Source organism: Ornithorhynchus anatinus, chromosome 10 (assembly GCF_004115215.2).
Source record: "Ornithorhynchus anatinus isolate Pmale09 chromosome 10, mOrnAna1.pri.v4, whole genome shotgun sequence".
NCBI classification, from domain to species: Eukaryota; Metazoa; Chordata; class Mammalia; order Monotremata; family Ornithorhynchidae; genus Ornithorhynchus; species Ornithorhynchus anatinus.
This window is the reverse complement of record NC_041737.1, coordinates 55267798-55288186: the sequence shown is the minus strand read 5'-3', so window position 1 is coordinate 55288186 and position 20389 is coordinate 55267798. Positions and strand designations below refer to the sequence as shown.

Below are 20389 nucleotides of genomic sequence, written 5' to 3'. Positions count from 1 at the left end.
CTTGGTACAGTGTTCTGCACCCAGTAAGTGCTCAATATATATGATTGAATGAATGAATAGTGCCAATCGCCCCATCTGGCACCCCATCTAGTCCCGGTCACTCCCAATAGCACCCCACCACCTTTGCAAGTTTCTGCCGGCCCCAGGCTCGCCTAGCCCACTGCTGCCATATTATGATCATGGGTTCTAATCCCGGCTCCACCGCTTGTCTGCCGTGTGACCTTGGTCAAGTCGCTTAATTTCTCTGTGCTTCAGTTACCTTATCTGTAAAATGGGGATTGAGACTGTGAGCCCCACATGGGACAGGGAATGTGTCCAACCCGATTTGCTTGTACCTGCCCCAGCACTGAAGTACAGCACCTGGCACATAGTAAGCACTTGACAAATACTAGTTAACATTATTAGTATTATTATGAGCTGGGAGTGTCCTGGGGCCATTTTGTGAGCCATTCAAGAGGTGAGCTGCTGTTGCCAGACCCCCGCACTCTGGACTTGCCCTCGTGGGTTGGGGGAGCCATTTTGTTGCCCCTAGTGAGAGCGATGGAGAGGCTGAACGCCCTCCTCAACCCCCCAACCATCCCCAGGCCTGCCGATGACCTCTTTTCCCTTGAATGCAGGGTCTCACTGGGCGCCCTGGAGATGCTGGTCCTCAAGGCAAAGTTGGACCTTCTGTAAGTGAAAGCCCGCTCAGGGCTTGGAGCCGGGCCGAGGGGCGGGGGCTGGGAGCCGGGCCGGGGGACGGGTGTGCAGGGAGGTGTGCGGCTCTGGTGAGCTGAGATGGAGGGCAGAGGGGGGCAGGGCTGGGGTCATCCTGGGAGTCTGTGAGGGATTGCGGTCGGGGGAGGGCTTTGGAGACGGGACGGTGAGGTCGGGGAGTCCATTGACCTCACTCAGAACCTGTGGTGCTCAGTTTCACCCCTGTGTCGGTGGAGGAGAACGGGGGGACTCTGATGTGCCATATTTGTGCCTTCTGCAGGGAGCCGCTGGCGAGGATGGCCGCCCCGGTCCCCCGGGCCCTCAGGGAGCTCGTGGACAGCCTGGTGTCATGGGCTTCCCGGGTCCCAAAGGTGCCAGCGTAAGTCATCCCATGCCTGTGTGGTGCCCCCAAACGAGGACGGTGCCCCTGCTGACCCATTAGCAGGTCTGACCCTTCTGCCAGGCAGACCTCTGACCCTGGGTGTGCCCTTTGCGGGTGCTCTTGTTTGCTCAGCTTGGCTCAGGCCACTCAACCTCTCCCAACCCTGCTTCGCCCCTCACTCCTTTCCTCTCCCTCCCCATCCCTCCCTCCCTCATTCTGCATCTTCTTTCCACCAGGGCGAAGCTGGCAAGGCGGGAGAGAAAGGACTGCCCGGCGCTCCTGGGCTCAGAGTAAGTGCCCGCCAGCCGCCCCGATGTCAGGGGAAGGGCCGGTCACAGCCGGGTACTGGCTCTTCAGGTCAGAGCCAGTCCGACTCACTGGCCCCCCTGACCGTGTCCTCAAGGTGGGCGGGAGCCTCAGAAAGCAAATTTGAGGGCCCTGGGCCTGCCGTGGAGACAGATGGTGTCGTTTCTCTGTGTGCACGGGGGCGCGTGCCTGGGTGGGTGGGTGTATATGGCTGTGTATATGTCTGGGAGGGTGTGGAGGGGACAGTCACGCTGGAGGGGGAAGGAAGCCCTGGATCAGGGTAGGCTTCCTGGAGGAGGTGAGAAGGAAGACAGTGGAAGGAGGGTAGAGGTAAGGTGGTGGATGCTACTGTGATCGAGTGAGAGAGTGTGAGTGGCAGCAGGCCAGAGACCCAGACCAGGTGGTCCCCCATCTTGACCGTGGAACCGCCTGAGGGTCCGTAGCCAGGGGCCCGAGGAGGTTCTCCGCCCCGTCCTGTCGCATCCCCGTCCCCGCTCCCACCGCCCTTCACCTCTCCCCTCTCTTCTCCTTCCTCCAGGGCCTTCCCGGCAAAGATGGAGAGACGGGCGCTTCCGGCCCCCCAGGACCCGCAGTAAGTCCCGTTGTCCCCCAAGGGGCAGGACGGGGGTTGGCGGGGAGGAGGGGCCCCGGCGACCCTGAAGCCGGGCAGAGACGGCCCCCTTAGCCTGGGTGGGGGGGCAGGGACTAGGGCTGGGTCATTGAGCAGTAGGTCGTGTAACCCCAACTCCGATCCCAACCCTCTGCAGTTCCCTCGTGCCCCTACTGTCTCTCTTGCCCCGCCAGCTCCGCTTACAGTGTCTGTCTTCTCCCACAGGGTCCCGTTGGTGAACGGGGAGAGCAGGGAGCTCCCGGCCCCTCCGGCTTCCAGGTGAGCAGCCAGGAGATGCTCTTGGGACTTGGGAAAGGTGGGAAATTGGGAGGGGGGTCAGAGGGTGGGTCCTGGATTGATTGCACGGGGGCCAACCCCACCCTCACCACGGCCCTCATAGCGCCAGCTCCGTGGGACTCCAGAGAGCTATGAGGGGGCCTCCCTCCTGGGGTCAGGACTTAAGGGCTGGTCAAACATGTGTCTCTCTGTCTCCCTGTCTCCTAGGGACTCCCAGGTCCTCCCGGCCCCCCCGGAGAAGGTGGAAAACCAGGTGACCAGGTGAGTTTGGCCTCTTTGCTTCTGGTGCTCAGGGCCCATGGAACTGTGCGACCTTGAGCAAGTCAGTTCACTTCTCTGTGTCTCAGTTACCTCATCTGTAAAATGGAGATTAAGACTGTGTCCCATGGGGGACAAGGACTGTGTCCAACCTGATTAGGTTGTACCTACCCCAGAATTTAGAAGAGTGCTTGACACATAGTAAGCGCTTAACAAATACCATCATTATTAGATACCATCACTAGGGCTCAGCACGAGGCGGTGTTTACCGAATGCCTGTTTGATGCACCGCACTGTACAAAGCGCTTGGGGAAACACAATAGCTGCACAAGACATATCGCCTGCCCCCGAGGAGCTCACTCTCCAATAAGGGAGACAGATGTCAACATTTACAAAAGTAGGGGAATCGGAATAAATATTCGAACATACAGATGAAAGGGCGGTCCATACCTACCCAAGGGCTAAGGATGGGTATAAAGCAATACCTAATTGCCGAAGGTGGCAGTCGGGACGATGTAGTTTGGAGTGTTGAGATTTGATTGAGAAGTGAGATTTCAGGAGAGCTTGGACAAGGGGTGAGCTGGGATCTGGTGGGGTTTGGTGGGGGAGGGAGTCCAGCCCAGCGCCAGCACGGTGGGCAAGGGGACAGAGCCAGGAGGGTCAGTTGAGCGAAGCACAGTGAGAGGGAGAGTTTGGGAAGGGTGAAGAGAGTTGCCGGGCAAGATGGGGAGAGCTGAAGCTTGAGGCTGAACGGTGAGGAGCGTTTGGGTGTCGTGGAGGGGCACAGGAAGCTGGAGGGGTGGGGGAACTGAGGAGAGGAGAGGGGTGAGCTGAAGGGTGCTTCAACAAGCTCGATCAGTGGTATTTACTGAGCGCCGACTGTGTACAGAGCCCTGTACTAAGTGCTTGGGAGATACAATACAACTGAGTTGGTAGAAATGTTCCTTGCCCGCCAAGAGCTCACACAGTCTTGACGGGAGATGATCCGGGCAGCGGCGAGCAGTGTGGTTTGGAGTGGGGAGAGGCTGGAGGCTGGGAGAGCAGCGAGGAGGCTAAGAGCCCGGTCTAGCCAGGGTGTGACCAGACCTTGTCATCCCAGAGCGGTCAGCGGGTGGTGGCGGCCTGGACTCGGCTCCAAACTGGGCCTGTGGGCTTGGCTCCCAGGTTCGCCCCTCGGGGGCTTAAGGTCGGGTTTCTTCTGCTCCATCACCATCCTCCCCTGCCTCTCTCCAGGGTGTTCCCGGAGAAGGCGGTGCTCCCGGCCTCGTGGGCCCCAGGGTGAGTGTCTGCTGGGAGGGGGAGGGACGGCGGGGGGATCCATCCTGTCCCCTGTCCACCCAGCTCCTCTCTGACCCCTGCCCACCCAGCTCCATCCTGCCCCTTGTTCACCAGCTTCACCCTGGCCCTTCCCCACCAGCTCCACTGTCTCCCGTCCACCAGCTCCAACCTGGCCTCTGTCCACACAACCCCGCGGACCGCCCCAGCCCACCTGCTTCTGACCCTTTCTGACCCTGCCTCCCACGGTCCCTCCCTGGCTCACGGGGAACAGCTGGCACCTTTGGCTTCAAGCCCCCTGAGCGCCCCTCCCTCTAACCCCATCTCAGTCTTCCCTCCGAGCTGCCCCGACCACTCCACCCCCCCCCCAGTGACTCTTGAGCACTGATCCCCGACCTCTCCCCGTGTTCCGGCACCAGGGCGAGCGAGGTTTCCCCGGAGAACGAGGCTCCCCCGGCGCTCAGGGGCTTCAGGGAGCCCGTGGCCTCCCTGGCACACCAGGCACCGATGGACCCAAGGTGAGATCTCCCCCACCTCCTTCCAGGACCGAATCCACACCTGCCTAGACAACACTACCCCTTCGTCCATCTCCAGGAGGGAGGCGAGAAGAGGGGAGGGGAGGGAAGGAGGGAAGGAGATGAAGTGGGGAGAGGCAGAGGGGATGGGTGTCGGTGGCGGGCACTGCCAATGGTGAACTCTCCCTTCCCGCACAGGGTGCCACCGGCCCGGCTGGACCCAACGGAGCTCAGGGACCCCCAGGTCTGCAGGGGATGCCCGGCGAGAGGGGTGCGGCTGGCATTTCTGGCCCGAAGGGAGACAGAGTGAGTATCCCCGGGGCCTCAGCGGTGCCCGGGCAGCAGGCCATCAGGCGGCCCCGTGCCGGGGCCCGCTGCCCCATCTGCCGCCCCCCCGGCCACACTCACCCGCCTTCTTTCCGCCCTGGGAGCCCCCAGCCTTTTTACCCTTAGGGGTGGGGCAGCCTTGGCCCCCTCCCGCTCACCCACCCCACGCCCCCTTCCCTCCCCTCGACCCAGTCCACGCCCTCTCCCGGAGAAGCAGCGTGACTCAGTGGCAGGAGCCCCGGCTTGGGAGTCAGAGGTCGTGGGTTCCAATCCCGCCACTTATCAGCTGGGTGACTCTGGGCTTAACTTCTCCGGGCCTCCGTTCCCTCATCCGTAAAATAGGGATGAAGACTGTGAGCCCCAAGGGGGACCACCTGATCACCTCGTATCCCCCCCAGCGCTTAGAACAGTGTAAGCGCTTAACAGATGCAGTCATTATGATTATTATGATGCGCCAGAGGTGACCTCGCTCATCCCCCGCAAGCCACGCCCTCCACCCCCGCTTCCCGCCAGAACAGGCCACGCCCACCCGACGCGAGGCCACGCCCACTGTCAATCATCCTGTCCAAACCACGCCCCTCCCTGTCAATCAGACAAGGCCACGCCCCTAGCAACACCCAGGCCACCCCCCAGCAACGCCTTGGGTCCTCGTTGCCCTGCATCCCCGCATCCCCGCATCACCGCGGCGACGGGTCCTTGGCTGAGGGTCCCGCTCTTTCCCCCCCCCCACACTAGGGCGACGTCGGCGAGAAAGGCCCGGAAGGAGCCCCCGGCAAGGACGGCGGGAGGGTGAGTGAAGGCGGCCCGGCGGGGGTCAGTCAGCCGGACCCCAGGACCGGCCGGGGAGCCCGACCACCAGCGCACGCCCTCTCCCTAAAGGCGGCTCCTCCGGGGTCGCCAACTCCCAATCCATCAATCGAGGCTATTTGCAGAGCGCGTACTAAGTGCAGAACACTATAGTGAGCGCTTGGGAGAAGCAGCGTGGCTTAGTGGAAAGAGCACGGGCTTGGGAGCCAGAGGTCGTGGGCTCTACTTGTCAGCTGTGGGACTTTGGGCAAGTCACTTCACTGGGCCTCAGTGACCTCGTCTGTGAAATGGGGATTAAGACCGAGAGCCCCACTTGGGACAACCTGATGACCTTGTATCTATCCCAACGTTTAGAACAGTGCTTGGCACGTAGTAAGCACTTAACAAATACCAACATTACTATTATTGGGAGCCTACCCTGCCCATAACGAGAGTTGGGGGTGGGCTCCGATCAGGGTCAGCCCCAGGGCCCACCGGCCCACTGGGTGCAATCTCTCCCCCCACCCCCTACATGCCAGTCAGTCAGTGGTGCCTACTGTGTGCAGAGCACTATATTCGTGAGAGGGAGCGGGGCCTAGTGGGTCAGAGGACCTGGGTTCTGATCCCGGCTCTGCCACTCATCTTGAGCATGTAACTTCACTTCTCTGGGCCTCAGTTCCCTCGTTGAGAAATTGGGAATTGATACTGTGAGCCCCACATGGGACATGGACTGTATCTAACACAATTTGCTTCTATTCACTCCAACGCTTAGTACAGTACCTGGCACATAGTAAGGGCTTAAAAATACTGTCGTTATACTTAATATACTAAATGCTGAGGTGAGCACAGTAAAGTAGACAGGTCTGAGCTTCTTGGCCCAGGATCACTCCGTTTCCCTCTCTTCTCCCCCTGCAGGGTCTGACAGGCCCCATCGGCCCTCCCGGCCCCGCTGGACCCAATGGCGAGAAGGTAAGCTGCTGGGCAAAAGGACCCCAGCCCGTTGGGTACCCCAAGATAGGCAGGGAGGGGAAGGCTGCCTCTTGTCCCCCTTTCTCTGCAGCCCCCTCCCCTCCATCCAAGACCTCCTCTCTTCCCTGGAGCTCAATACGCTCCCCTTCCGAGTTGGGGGACAGGGGGTCCCCGGGTCGGGCTGTCGCGGAGGCAGTGGGGCAGGGGCTCTCGCAGGTCCGGCGGGTCCCAGACCCCTCCTCCCCCTCTGCTTTCTTCCCCTCCAGGGTGAGTCCGGGCCCCCCGGCCCCTCCGGCACGGCTGGCGCTCGCGGAGCTCCGGTGAGTGGCTTCCCCTGCTCAGGGTCTGGTCCCCTCGATCCCTCCGGGCTTCTCCGGGCATCCTGATGGGGGCGGGCCTGGCTGAGGTCCCCCGCTCTCACGTGTGTACGTGTGTGTGTGTGTGTGTGTGGTGTGCGGGGTCCCCTCTGGGTTTCCCCCTAACTAAGTATCCCCGGGGAGGACACACCCACCGTAAGGCAGTGTTTGCGGGGCTTGGTTCCCACCAACCCTCTGGATCCTCACCCCCTCCAAGCCAAAGCCTGGCAGGGAGGGACTGGGGTCTGGGACTGCTGGCCCCTTCTGACTCAGACCCCCTTCTGCCGCAGGGTGAGCGTGGTGAGACCGGTCCTCCAGGCCCCGCTGGGTTCGCCGGTCCCCCTGTGAGTATGGCCGCTTCCCTCTCATCTTCCCTTCTCTCTCCAGCTGGCCCCCATTGGCACATCCTAGTGACTCTCGTTTCCACCCCCATCCCTTTCCTCGAGGATCCCCCTCTCTCCAATGACTCCCCTTGATATCACCCCATCGGCTTCCCTTGGCATCACCCCGGCAAGCACTTTCCCACCTCTCCCTTCTCCCTCTTCCCCCCCTCCACCCTCCCCGGCTCACTCCTACAGACCTGATTCTGCACTCGGTCTGGGCAGAAGGGAGGGCAGGTGCCCGCGGGGCCCTGACCAGGCCTGGGACCACATTCGCCCCTACCTGATCCCCGACCCCGATCTCTCCAGCCTCTCCCAACCCTACACCGTGGGTCCCGGATCTCCATCCGTGGGACCAACCCACTTCTCACTGCCCTGCCTCTCCCTTCCGCTTCCTGCCACAGGGTGCCGACGGCCAACCTGGCGCCAAGGGAGAGCAGGGACAGTCTGGGCAGAAGGGAGATGCCGGTGCCCCCGGTCCTCAGGGCCCCTCTGGAGCCCCTGGTCCTCAGGTGAGTGCCCCACCTCTGAAGCTCTTCTCTTCACTCCCCCCACACCCAGGAGCAGGGGAGGGGGCTGCAAAGAGGGTGTTCGGGGGGCTATGGAATCTCAGTTTCCTCTCTTTGGAGCCCAGAGCCCCCTGCCGCCTCTCCAGTCGCGGGAGACGGTGGTGGAGAGAGATGGACGGGAGCATGGGAGGGATAGAGGAGGAGAGTTAGAGGCCCGGTTGGGATTAGGTGCGTGGTCGGTGCCCCCCCCGATTATGGTGTGGTTCAGGTGGTCTCTGGGAGCAGTTTTGGTAAGGGTGGGTGGTGGGACTGTTTGAGGGGACAAATCGAACCATGGCGGTGGGGGGGCCAGGAGGCAGTGGCCGCTTTCTGGGCGAGCCACGGTGGGCGACCTTGTGGTCAGCGTGGGAGAGAGGGGTTGGAGTTGCGGAGAAACACGGGAGGCGTGGGCAGAGACGCAGGGCAGACGCAGAAGTGGCCTGAAAGTGCAGCTAGAGGGACTGAAGGTTGACTTCAGGGAGGATGGGAGCGGCCAAAGATGCGGGCCTCGAGGAGGAGAGACCCCGCTGTGCCTAGGCTGGGTGAGGGGCTGGGGAATCTGTGGTGCCCCCCCCGTCCTGCATCTAACACCTCCGTCCTTTGCCTTCTCAGGGTCCCACTGGTGTGAATGGTCCCAAAGGAGCCCGCGGTGCCCAGGGCCCCCCGGTGAGTGATGGCCCAGCCTGGCGGCGGATTGGATTGTGGACCGGGGGTGGGGAGAAGGAAGCCCGTGCCGGGCCTGGTCCCGTTGAATCCCCAGGTCCTCACCCGGGCCGTACCAGGGCAGAACACAGGCTCGGTGGGGGGAAGGCACAGGGTACTGGACGGGAAGGGAGGACATTGGCCGGGACCGAGGGCCAAGAGCACTGCGCTGACTTCTCCCCACAACAGGGCGCCACTGGATTCCCCGGAGCTGCAGGCCGCGTCGGACCCCCAGGCTCCAATGTAAGTGGTGCCCTCACCCTCTCTTCCCTCTTCTCCTCTCCCTCTCCTCCCTCTCCGTCTTCCCTTCTCCCTCTCTCCCTCCACCTCTCCCTACTTCTGTCCCTCTTCCCCTCTCCTACTCTTCCCTTTTCTCCTCTCCTTTTCTTTCCTCTCCATCTTCCCTTCTCCCGCTCTCCCTCCACCTCTCCTAAGTCCTGTCCCTCTCTCCCTCTTCCCCTTTCCCTCTCCCCTCTTCCTCTCTTTCCTTTTCTCTTCCCCCCTCTTCCCTCTCTGTCTTCCCTTCTCCCTCCCTCCCTCCACCTCTCCCCTACTCTTGTCTCTCTCTCCCTCTTCCCTTCTCCTCTCCCTGTCTCCCACTCATTCTCAGGAGCGTGGGCCCGGGGTGGGGGGATACTTGGTGGGCTGGGCCAGCCCTAGGGACCTACATCCCTAAGGCTGCAGTGGCCACCGGCTTAAGGGCCCCAGGCCTGTCTGGGTCAGCCAGTAGGTAAGGGGTCTAGCGGGAAGGGGGATTTCTCTGGGCTCTCTGACCCTTCTGCAGGGCCAGGGTGTGGGAACCAAGCTTTTAGGACCGGAATCGGTGTGTAGGGTGCAGACGGTCCTGGATCAGCAGGGCCTGGGGTGGGGGTGGGGGAAGCAGGGTCTCTCAAGTTCCCTCTGGGAACTGACCGGCACCAGCCACTTGGGACACCCCCACTGACCCACACGTTGCCCCCACTGGTCCCCCAATCCTCACCAGTCTCTGTGTCTTCGCAGGGTAACCCCGGCCCCCCTGGCCCACCCGGAGCTTCCGGCAAAGATGGCCCCAAAGGCGCAAGAGGAGACGGTGGCCCCCCAGGCCGCGCCGGAGACCCTGGACTTCAAGGTCCGGCCGGTGCCCCCGGAGAGAAGGGCGAGCCCGGAGACGACGGTCCCTCCGTGAGTGGCATAGTGGATCGAGAAGCAGTGTGGCCTGAGGGGTGGAGCACAGGCCTGGGAGTCAGAAGGCTCTGGGTTCTAGCCCCGGCTCCGCCACGTGTCTGTTGCGTGACCTTGGACAAGTCACTTCACTTCTCTTGGGCCTCAAGTACCTCGTCTGTAAAATGGGGATGAAGACTGTGAGCCCTAGGTGGGACAGGGATTGTGTCCAACTGATCAGTTTGTACCTACTTAGTCTAGTGCCCGGCACATAGTAAGCGCTTAACAAATGCCAGAAGAAAAAAAATGCCATGAGAAGGGCGCCCCTCCAGGGTAGGACTGGGGGGAGGGCAATGGGTTGGCGGGCTCAGTCACTGGTTGCCTGAGCCCCCCCGTCCGGCCCGATGCCCCTCTCACCTCTCTTCTTCACCTCCTCCAGGGTCCCGACGGCCCCCCCGGCCCTCAGGGCTTGGCTGGTCAGAGAGGCATCGTGGGACTGCCCGGTCAGCGGGGTGAGAGAGGCTTCCCCGGCCTGCCAGGCCCTTCGGTGAGTGACTGGCCCTTCCCGTGCCCCCCGGCCCCGTGCCCCCGACCCCGTGACCCCCGACCACGGGGCTGGGCAAGACCGACCTGTCAGGAGCCCCATGCCGGTCCCCACAGTCGCCTTCTCGGGGCGAAGGACGGAGGGCCGGAGGGAGATCGGAGTCCAGCTGGGGCAGCGGTGGGCCTCACCGCCCGCTCTGCGTGCCGTGCAGGGTGAGCCTGGAAAGCAGGGAGCTCCTGGAGGGGCTGGAGACCGTGGACCCCCCGGCCCCGTGGGCCCCCCTGGCCTGACTGGACCTTCTGGCGAACCTGGACGTGAGGTAAAGGAACAGAGCCCGCTGGACGGTGAGGGTGGGGGTGGGACGGGGAGGAGGGCGGGGCAGAGAGAGCCACTGGGGAGAGGGCACAGGTCTGGGGGTCAGGAGTCCCGCGTTCGAATCCTGGCCCCGCCCCTGGTATGCTGAGTCACCTCGGGGAAGTCACCCGACCTCTCTGGGCCTCAGGGCCCTCATTAGTAACAAGGGGGTGGTGATGCTTGCCCTTGCTAAACCCAGGGAAATGGAGGCAAAAATGGGCTCACAGTTCTGAAGGGGCCAAAACTTTTCTGAGTTGCCTTTTGAGGGGTCCGGTCACAGAGGAGGCTGGTGGGGGTGGTGGGCTTGGGGTTAGGCGGGCCCAGAATTCAGCGGGATGGGGCCGGGGGGTTGTTGAGGCACCTCAAAGGACAGCAGAAGCCTCGGGGACGGGCCCAGGACGGGCTGTGGGGAGATGGAGTAGGGTCTTTGAGGGGAGAATTGGGTGCTGAGCTTACCAACCCCTCGTCTCTGTGCAGGGCAACCCCGGCTCTGACGGCCCCCCCGGCCGCGACGGCGCTGCCGGAGTCAAGGTGAGTTTCGGGGTCTTGCCCAGAGTCCACCCTGGCCACAGACTTGGGGTGTCAGCCGCTGGCTAGGCACGAGGGGAGGGGGCCTCCCGGCTAGGAGGTTGGGGGCTCCGCCGAGACTGAGCGGACGTCTCCGTCTCTCCAACCGCAGGGCGATCGGGGCGAGACCGGACCCGTCGGTGCTCCCGGGGCCCCCGGAGCCCCCGGCTCTCCTGGCCCCGTCGGCCCGACTGGCAAGCAGGGCGACCGCGGAGAGTCTGTGAGTATCTCCCGACGTGGCTTGGCGGAAAGAGCATGGGCTTGGGAGTCAGGGGACGTGGATTCTGATCCCGGCTCCGCCGCTCGTCTGCTGTGTGACCTTGGGAAAGTCACTTCACTTCTCTGTCCCTCGATCGTCCCTTCTGTAAAATGGGGATTAAAAGCGTGAGCCCCACGTGGGCCAACCTGGTGACCCTGTATCTGCCTCAGTGCTTAGAACGGTGGTTGGCACATAGTAAGCGCTTAACAGATACCATCATTATTATCTCCCCTCCGCGCACTCTGTGGGGTCCAGGGGCGGGAGGTGGGAGGTCCAGGGCCATGAGCCCAAGGATCAGGACGCTCGGGCACTGGGCTAGAATTGCAGCGCGGGGCAGCGTTCTCCCGCTCTGTGTGTCACTGCCTTGTGGGTTTCTCTCTGTCATGTGTGTCTCTGTGTATCTCTTCCTGTTGGTTTCTCTCTGCCTGGGGGGTGGTCTCTGCCTGTGGGTTTCTTTTTGACCGCCTTTGGGTGTCTCTCTGACTACCTCTGGGTGTCTCTGACCACCTTCGGGTGTCTCCCTGACCGCCTGTGGGTGTCCCCTTGACTGTGGGTGTCTCCCTGACCGCACCGTGGGTGTCTCTCTGACTGCCTTGTGGGTGTCTCTCTGACTGCTTTCTGGGTATCTCTGGCCACATGCGTGTTTCTCAGACCGTCTGTGTCTTTCCAGGGAGCTCAAGGCCCCATGGGCCCATCCGGACCGGCCGGAGCCCGGGGAGTCGCGGTGAGTCCCCGGCCACCCCCGGCTACCCCTCGCTTCCCGTTCCCTTTCCCGGGATCTTGGGAGTCGGAGGCTTTGATCCTTCCCCGGCCCTTTGGCCGCTCCCCCTCCCGGACCCCAGGCGGCCTCCGTCCCCCTTCTTCTTCCCTCTCCCTTCTCCTCTCCAACCCAGACCACGGATTCATCCCGTCCCACCTCACACGTGTTGGCGCTCGCGTTCACCGGCCCGCTCACTTCCCCGAGGACACCCGCGCTCACGCTCGCACGCTGGGATTCGCGTGCGGGCTCCCGCGCCCGCTCACCCACCCGCTCACGTACTCCCTGTCTCTCTTCAGGGTCCCCAAGGTCCCCGCGGAGACAAAGGTGAGGCTGGCGAGGCTGGCGAGAGAGGTCTGAAGGGCCACCGAGGCTTCACCGGACTTCAGGGTCTTCCCGGACCCCCGGTGAGTGGCAGGTCCCTGGGACCGCTTCCCCTGAGGGAGGGGCGGGACCCACGGTGGCCTGGGTTGTGGCTGTGTTGCCGAGAGGGGGCCGAGGGTGGGACCGGACTGATCGCCCCCGGGCTACTGAGATCCGGTCCAAGACGCCCGCCATCCCCCCGGTCTCCCACACTTCATCCCCACCACCTCTGGCCCGGGCTTGGCGGCCCCAGGACGGGAGCCCCGCTGCGGGCTGAACTTTGACCTCCCCGACAGGGTCCTTCTGGAGACCAGGGAACTTCCGGTCCTGCCGGTCCTTCTGGTCCCAGGGTGAGTGCGGTCGGGCGGGAAATGGGCAGGGGGTGGGCAGAGGGTGGTCGGCCCGGGCAACGTGGAGAGATTCTGGGGCCCTGGTAATTGGGTTGGACACCGTCCCTGTCCCACGTAGGGCTCCCGATCTTAACCTTACCGCCTCAACAACATCCTCTTCTAGCTTCCCCTCTCGGTCTCCCTCTGATCCCGGAGGCTGGGGTGCCTGTCCCATTAGAGGGAAAGCTGAGGTCCAGAGAGGGGCAGCAGCTTCCCGGGATCGCTCAGCGAGACGGCCGAGCCACAGCCTCCCGACTCAGCGCTGAGCCCCCGCGGGCTGGGCGGAGCTCGACCGGTGGTGCCTCGGACCCCAGATCCCCGAATCGGCAGGCGTGGCCCCCGGCCCTTTGGGTGCCTCTCCCGTGACCGGTGGGGGGAGAGGCCGAGCTGCGGCCCGGACGCGGCCCGGTACCCCCGCTCTCCGAGCCGGACGTCGCGGCTCTCGGCGTCTCACGGCCTCGTTTCTCGCCTGCCGCAGGGTCCTCCCGGCCCCGTGGGTCCCTCTGGCAAAGACGGCTCCAACGGCATCCCGGGCCCCATCGGTCCCCCCGGCCCCCGTGGCCGCTCCGGAGAAACCGGCCCCGCGGTGAGTTCGCCGCCTCCACCTCGTCCTCCTGCCTCCCTCCCTGCCCCCCCAGCCCTTCCCGGCTCCCGACTCACCCTCCTCCCCGTTCCCGTCCTCCGTCCGGCCCCCTCCCGCTGACCCTAACCCTTCCCCGGTCCCCCCGGTCCGGTCCTGGCCGCCGACCGCTCCCCCGGGCTTCCTCCACAGGGTCCCCCCGGCAACCCCGGCCCTCCCGGCCCGCCCGGCCCCCCCGGCCCCGGCATCGACATGTCGGCCTTCGCCGGCCTGGGTCAGCGCGAGAAGGGCCCCGACCCCATGCAGTACATGCGGGCCGACCAGGCGGCCGGTGGCCAACGGCAGCACGACGCCGAGGTGGACGCCACCCTCAAGTCCCTCAACAACCAGATCGAAAGCCTCCGCAGCCCCGAGGGCTCCCGCAAGAACCCCGCCCGCACCTGCCGCGACCTGCAGCTCTGCCATCCCGACTGGAAGAGCGGTGAGCCCGGCGGGCGCGGGCAGACGGGCACGGGAGGCAGGCCGGGTCCGGCCACGTGGCCGGAGGGAGGCGGGGGGCACAACTCCGGACCGCGGCCGAGGGGCCGCCCGCCCTCCCTCTTCCGCCGGCGCCCATCCCTCTGCCCCACCTGCGGTTCCCTGGCCCCAGACGGCCCGGTGGCCCTGCCCCGACCCGGGGTCTCGGCCCCCCTCTCCCTCCGACCCCGCAGGAGACTACTGGATCGACCCCAACCAAGGCTGCACGCTGGACGCCATGAAGGTTTTCTGTAACATGGAGACGGGCGAGACCTGCGTCTACCCCAACCCGGCCAGCGTCCCCCGCAAGAACTGGTGGAGCAGCAAGGGCAAGGACAAGAAGCACGTCTGGTTCGGCGAGACCATCAACGGCGGCTTCCACGTGAGTGTCGGCCCCAGGCCCCCGTTCCCCGAAAGCCCACCTCCACCCCGGGGCCCCGGCTCCCCCATCCCCCGACCCCAGGACTCGGTTTCCCCGCTGTCATTCATTCGTTCGATCATATTGACTGAGCGCTTACTGTGTGCAGAGCACTGGACTAAGCGTTTGGGAGAGTACGACACGACAATAAGCAGACACATTCCCCGCCCTCAACGGGCTCACAGTCCAGAGGGGGAGGCGGACGTGAATAGAAATAAATAAATGACGGATATGGACGTTAGTGCCGTGGGGCTGGAATGGGGGGGGGTGAATAAAAGGGAGCAGGTCAAGGCGATTCAGAAGGGAGTGGGAGAAGAGGAAAGGAAGGTTTAGGCCTCTTGGAGGTGGTGTGGCTTCAATATGGCTCGGAAGGCGGGAAGAGTCACGGCCGGATTTGAGGAGGGGGGGCGTTCCTTGCCAGAGCCCGGCCCCACAACCCCGGCTCCCCACCCCCCCGGCACCCTATGTCTCAGGCTCCCCGATGCCCTAGTCCCGCCAGCCCCCAGCCCCTCGAGGCCCACCAGGCCCCGGCCCCCCGCCGGCCTGACCCCGCTCTCGCCGCCCCCTCTCTCCCCCCCGCCAGTTCTCCTACGGCGACGACTCCCTGGCTCCCAACACGGCCAACGTCCAGCTGACCTTCCTGAGGCTGCTGTCCACCGAGGGCTCCCAGAACGTCACCTACCACTGCAAGAACAGCGTGGCCTACCTGGACGAGGAGGCCGGTGGCCTGCGCAAGGCCCTGCTGCTCCAGGGCTCCAACGAGGTGGAGATCCGCGCCGAGGGCAACAGCCGCTTCACCTACAGCGCCCTGAAGGACGGCTGCACGGTGAGGGCCCGCGGGCGCGGGGGTGGGCGCGGGGGGCGGTGGGAGGCCGTTCCGGGGGAGGGGGAGACTGATCCGCCGGGCTGAGCCGTCTCCACCTCCCCCAGAAACACACCGGCAAGTGGGGCAAGACCGTCATCGAGTACCGGACCCAGAAGACGTCACGCCTGCCCATCGTGGACATCGCGCCCCTGGACATCGGGGGGCCCGAGCAGGAGTTCGGCGTGGACATCGGCCCCGTCTGCTTCTTGTAGAGCCCCCGGCCCCGAACCCGTCCGTCACCGTCCGGCCCGCGGCCCCGAGGACTCTGCCCCCTGTGACCTCGCCCTTCGCCCCCGACCTCGCCCCCCGCCCCCAGGACTCGCGCCTCGGCCGGCCGCCCCGGACCCCCTGGGCCGGCCCCGGCCCCCTCGCCCGCCCGCCGGGGCCGCCTCACCCCCGAGGCCCAGGGCGGGCGGACCGACCCGCCCGACCCGGGGGAATCCCGTTTATTTATTGTCTTCCCGGAAGACTGTTGGGCCGAGGCAGAGGCGGGAGAAGGCCTGGCGTGAGCTGGAAGCCCCCACAACCCGCGGCCGCCCGGCGCCGGCGAGACCCCGTCCCCCACGTGTCCGGCGGGGCGGCCCAATGGTGCTACTCTGTGTCAAACACCTCTGTATTTTGTAAAACGTCAATTGATATAAAAAAAAAACCTTGTTGGAAAGGTCTGCGCTCTGGTGTTTGCGTCTCCGGCCGGGCCGGGCGCCCGTCGGCCCCTGGGGTCACACACGGGAGCAGCCCGGGGCGAGACCCCCCTCACCCTCGGCCCTCACCATCTGCCCACGCTTGCTCCCCATTCCCCCCTGCTCCCCCTCTTGCCCTCACCACCTTTTTTTGAAAATAGGTGTTTCATTCATTCCTTCGATGGTATTTATTGAGCGCTTACTCTGTGCAGAGCACTGTACTAAGCGCTTGGAAAGTACAGTTCGGCCACAATTGCATTCGTTAAGCGCTTACCCCGTGTCAGGCCCACGAGCGCTGGGGGAGATACAAGGTAATAAAAATAAAATAAATGGTGGTGTTTGTTAAGCGCTTGCTATGTGCAGAGCACTGTTCTAAGCGCTGGGGGGGGGCTATAAGGCGATCAGGTTGTCCCACGTGGGGCTCTCAGTTTTAATCCCCATTTTCCAGATGAGGTCACGGAGGCACAGAGAAGTGCCCGACTTGCCCGAAGTCACACAGCTGGCCCGTGTCCCATTTGGGGCTCGCAGTCGTAAGCCTCATTTTACAGATGAGGGAACTGAGGTGCAGAGAAGTGAGTGACGAGCCTAAGGTCACACAGCAGACAAGTGTTAGAGTTGGGATTTGAACCCAATATTATTATTATTATTATTTATTAACCCAGGTCCCTCTGATTCCCAGGCCCGGGGACTATCCATTAGACCACTCTGCTTGCTTACTAGACCTGTTCTAAGCTTCGCGCGCCCCCTCATGGCCATTGCCTGCCAAAGCCGTACGGGGGAAAGGGCGGGGGGAGCCGATCTAGGTACGCATGCGCAGATGCGGGGGCGCCCGCCTCCCTGGGCCCGATCGGCAATGATCGGCAATGATCGGCAATGATCGGCAATGATCGGCAATGATCGGCCTTCGTCTTGCGCATGCGTTCGCGCTCTCCCCGCGAAGCTGCGCTTACTCTGTGACGCCGCGAGAGGGCGCCCCGGCCCCGGCGTCCTGTACTTGGCGGCTCCCGGAGAAGGTTCTATAGGGGCGGGATAAGAACCGCTATAGGGGAACCTCGCGAGAAGATGGAGCCCCTATAGGGAAGAGAGCAGGGCCGAGGGAGAGGCTGACGGCACGGGATCCGTGGAGACGTCCTGAGCGCAGAGGCACTGTGGGGAGGGAAATTGGTTTTCATTCATTCAGTGGTATTTATTGAGCGCTTACTAGGTGCAAAGCACTGTACTAAGCGCTTGGAATGGACAGTTCGGCAGCAGATAGAGACCATCCCTGCCCAATGACGGGCTCACAGTCTAATCGGTTTTGTATTTGCAGCAGGTGGGATTGGGGTGAGGTTCATAGGGGAACTTCCCTACTGCAGGGTGGGAGCTAAGGTGGATTATGATGCTATTTGTTAAGCACTTACTATAATAATAATAATGTTGGTATTTGTTAAGCGCTCACTATGTGCAGAGCACTGTTCTAAGCGCTGGGGGAGATACGGGGTAATCAGGTCGTCCCACGTGAGGCTCACGGTTAATCCCCATTTTACAGGTGAGGTAACTGAGTCACAGAGAAGTGACTCGCCCACGGTCACACAGCTGACAAGTGGCAGAGCCGGGATTCGAACCCATGACCTCTGACTCCCAAGCCCGGGCTCTTTCCACTGAGCCCTGCTGCTTCTCTGCCAAACCCTCTTCTAAGCACTGGGATGGATTCCTGGTAATCAGGTTGTCCCACCTAGGGCTCTCAGTCTTAATCCCCATAATAATGTTGGTATTTGTTAAGCGCTCACTATGTGCCAAGCACCGTTCTAAGCGCTGGGGGAGATACAAGGTCCTCAGGACCAGAGAGTCAGAGGACCTGCGTTCTAATCCCCGTTCTGTGCCTTAGCCTGCTGGGAACCTTGGACAAGCAGGTGCCTCGGTTTCCTCGTCTGTAAAATGGTGTTAAATCCTGCTCCCTCCGTTTAATCAGTGGCATTTATTGAGCGCTTACTGTGTGCGGAGCACTGTGCTAAATGCTTGGGAGAGAACAATCCAACAGGGGTGGTAGACAGGTTCCCCGCCCACAGTGAGTTTACGGTTTAGAGGGGGAGGTAGGTAGTCATTTAAATAAATAAGTTACGGCTAAGGACGTGTGTGTGAGGATGAGGGAGGTGTGAATGTCAATAATTGCGGTATTTGTTAAGCGTTTACTTTGTGTCAAGCACTGTGCTAAAAGCTAGGATAGATAGATAATCAGGTCTCACGCGGGACTCACAGTAGGAGAAAGAACAGCTATCGAATCCTCATTTTGCAGATGGGGGAACCGAGGCCCCGGGAAATGAAGCGACTTGCCCGAGTTCCCACAGCAGACAAGTGGCAGAGCCGGGATTAGAACCCAGGTCCTCCGACCCCCAGGCCCGGATTCTTTCCGCTAGGTGCCCAAAGGATACAGATCCAAGTACAAAGGCGATGCAGAAGGGAGAGGGAGTTGGGGAAAAGAGGACTAAATCGGGGAAGGCTTCTTGGAGGTGATGTCATCTTATTGCAGTCCTAGGCTTCGAGTCCCATATGGGACACGGACTGTGTCCCACCTAATTATCTTGCATCTACTCCAGTGCTCGGTATCCCTGGTAATAGTGATAATGATAGTATTTAAGCGCTTACTAGGTGCCGAGCACTGTTCTAAGCGCTGGGGTAGATACAAGGTAATCAGGTTGTCCCACGTGGGGCTCACGGTCTTCATCCCCATTTTCCAGATGAGGGAACTGAGGCCCAGAGAAGTGAAGCGACTGGCCCAAGGTCACACAGCAGACAAGTGGCGGAGTCGGGGATTAGAACCCACGACCTCTGACTCCGAAGCCCGGGTTCTTTCCACTAAGCCGCGTTGCTTTACAGTGCTTGGCACAAAGTAAGCCCTTTACAAATAAAATGCTACTACTAATAATCGCGGCAAGGTGGAAAGAGCCTGGGCTTCGGAGTCAGAGGTGATGAGTTCGACTCCCGGCTCTGCCGCTTGTCAGCTGTGTGACCGTGGGCGAGTCACTTCACTTCTCTGTGCCTCAGTTACCTCATCTGTAAAATGGGGATGATCCGTGAGCCTCACGTGGGACCCCCGATTCCCCCGTATCTCCCCCAGCGCTTAGCACGGTCCTCTGCACATAGTAAGCGCTTAACAACTACCAACATTATTATTAATACTGATAATGCATTGGATTTGCCTCAGCCTCACAGCACTCAGGTCTATGTTGGTAATTTATTTATTTCTGTTAATGTCAGCCTCCCCCTCTAGACTGGCTGTTCGCTGTGGGTGTGTAATATGTCCACCAACTCTGTTATACTGTATTCCTCCAAGTGCTTAGTCAGTCAATCATATTTATTGAGCGCCTACTGGGTGCGGAGCACCGTCCTGAGTACTTGGGAGAGCACAATAGAACAAGAAACGGACACAGTCCCCTCTCACAATGAGCTTAGCCCAGTGCTCCGCGCACAGTAAGCGCTCGAACGATACAGTAACAATCATAATTAAAAATAGAGCCGCAGCCCTGCAGGAGGCCATTTAATTGGCCACCGGCTTCCCCATCGCTTCTCACCCGCCGCCGGCTCCGGCTTTGCTTTGCCAGCGGGTTTACGAGCAGTTTCCGTCCGACAGACGTGAGCTCAGTGAGGCAGAGGGGCAGGCTGGGGCATGGAGAGGGGAGGATGGGGCTGGGCAAGGGCTGGAGCTGGGATAATGGAGAGAAAGAGGAAGCAGAGGGTGTTTGCTAAATTGGAGAAATGATCCAGTGCAACAGGATGGGATCGAATGGAAACATTCCCCTCCCGGGGGTGGGCAGTCCAGTAGGAGAAGACCCGGGGGTCCCAGGGGACCCCCGAGCCGGTTAAGCCTCAGCTCTGTGACGCTGTTGCCCTACTGTCCAGCGGGCCCGGTTTGACTGGCCGCAGTTTCCGCAAGAGGAGTCGGAAAGGCGCCGGGCCCCAGGGACCGAACGGCACGGGGGCTGGAAAATAATAATGATAATGTTGGCATTTGTTAAGCGCTTACTACGTACAGAGCACCGTTCTAAGCCCTGGGGGAGATACAGGGGAATCAGGTCGTCCCACGTGAGGCTCACGGTTAATCCCCATTTGACAGGTGAGGGAACTGCGGCCCAGAGAGGTGAAGTGACTCGCCCACGGTCACGCGGCTGACACGTGGCAGAGCCGGGATTCGAAGCCATGACCTCTGACTCCCAAGCCCGGGCTCTTTCCACGGAGCCCCGCCGCGAGAGAGGAGGGCTGAGGGCCGAAGGTCAAGGCGGTCGGGGAAGGGGTGCCGCCTTGGGGCCCGGGGACCTCTGAGAGAAGCTTCCAGGGGCCGCCCCTCCGGGCTGCCTGTGCGCCGGCCGTCCTGGAGGCAGGGGACCGACCTGAGGGAGGGGTAGGGGGGCCGGCCGCCCCCGCTTCCTCGGCCGCTCTCCCCGGGCTCCGGGAGGAAGACCCTCAGCCCCCCCGTCGCCCCCCACCCTGCCCCCCGCAGGCTTCCGTTAGGGCCCAGAGCAGCAGGCGCTAACCCTAACCCCGTCTCGGCCCCGGCCCCCGGGGGAGACCAG

At 62.4% G+C, this 20389-nt stretch overlaps 1 protein-coding gene across 1 annotated transcript in view; it reads left to right on the top strand.

The window, feature by feature from the left end:
* COL2A1 (collagen type II alpha 1 chain) overlaps positions 1–15477 on the top strand; it is a 34548-nt gene extending 19071 nt beyond the window's left edge. Inside the window, exons 26-54 of the mRNA XM_029072917.1 lie at positions 618–671; positions 977–1075; positions 1315–1368; positions 1923–1976; positions 2220–2273; positions 2499–2552; positions 3783–3827; positions 4244–4342; positions 4538–4645; positions 5402–5455; positions 6368–6421; positions 6688–6741; positions 7068–7121; positions 7562–7669; positions 8318–8371; positions 8597–8650; positions 9407–9568; positions 9987–10094; positions 10303–10410; positions 10923–10976; positions 11125–11232; positions 11942–11995; positions 12328–12435; positions 12688–12741; positions 13259–13366; positions 13553–13841; positions 14071–14258; positions 14878–15120; positions 15225–15477. Coding sequence (XP_028928750.1) covers positions 618–671; positions 977–1075; positions 1315–1368; positions 1923–1976; positions 2220–2273; positions 2499–2552; positions 3783–3827; positions 4244–4342; positions 4538–4645; positions 5402–5455; positions 6368–6421; positions 6688–6741; positions 7068–7121; positions 7562–7669; positions 8318–8371; positions 8597–8650; positions 9407–9568; positions 9987–10094; positions 10303–10410; positions 10923–10976; positions 11125–11232; positions 11942–11995; positions 12328–12435; positions 12688–12741; positions 13259–13366; positions 13553–13841; positions 14071–14258; positions 14878–15120; positions 15225–15371 — 2784 coding nt within the window. The 3' untranslated portion in view covers positions 15372–15477. The remainder of the gene's footprint in view (positions 1–617; positions 672–976; positions 1076–1314; positions 1369–1922; positions 1977–2219; positions 2274–2498; positions 2553–3782; positions 3828–4243; positions 4343–4537; positions 4646–5401; positions 5456–6367; positions 6422–6687; positions 6742–7067; positions 7122–7561; positions 7670–8317; positions 8372–8596; positions 8651–9406; positions 9569–9986; positions 10095–10302; positions 10411–10922; positions 10977–11124; positions 11233–11941; positions 11996–12327; positions 12436–12687; positions 12742–13258; positions 13367–13552; positions 13842–14070; positions 14259–14877; positions 15121–15224) is intronic.
* Positions 15478–20389: the final 4912 nt, after the last annotated feature.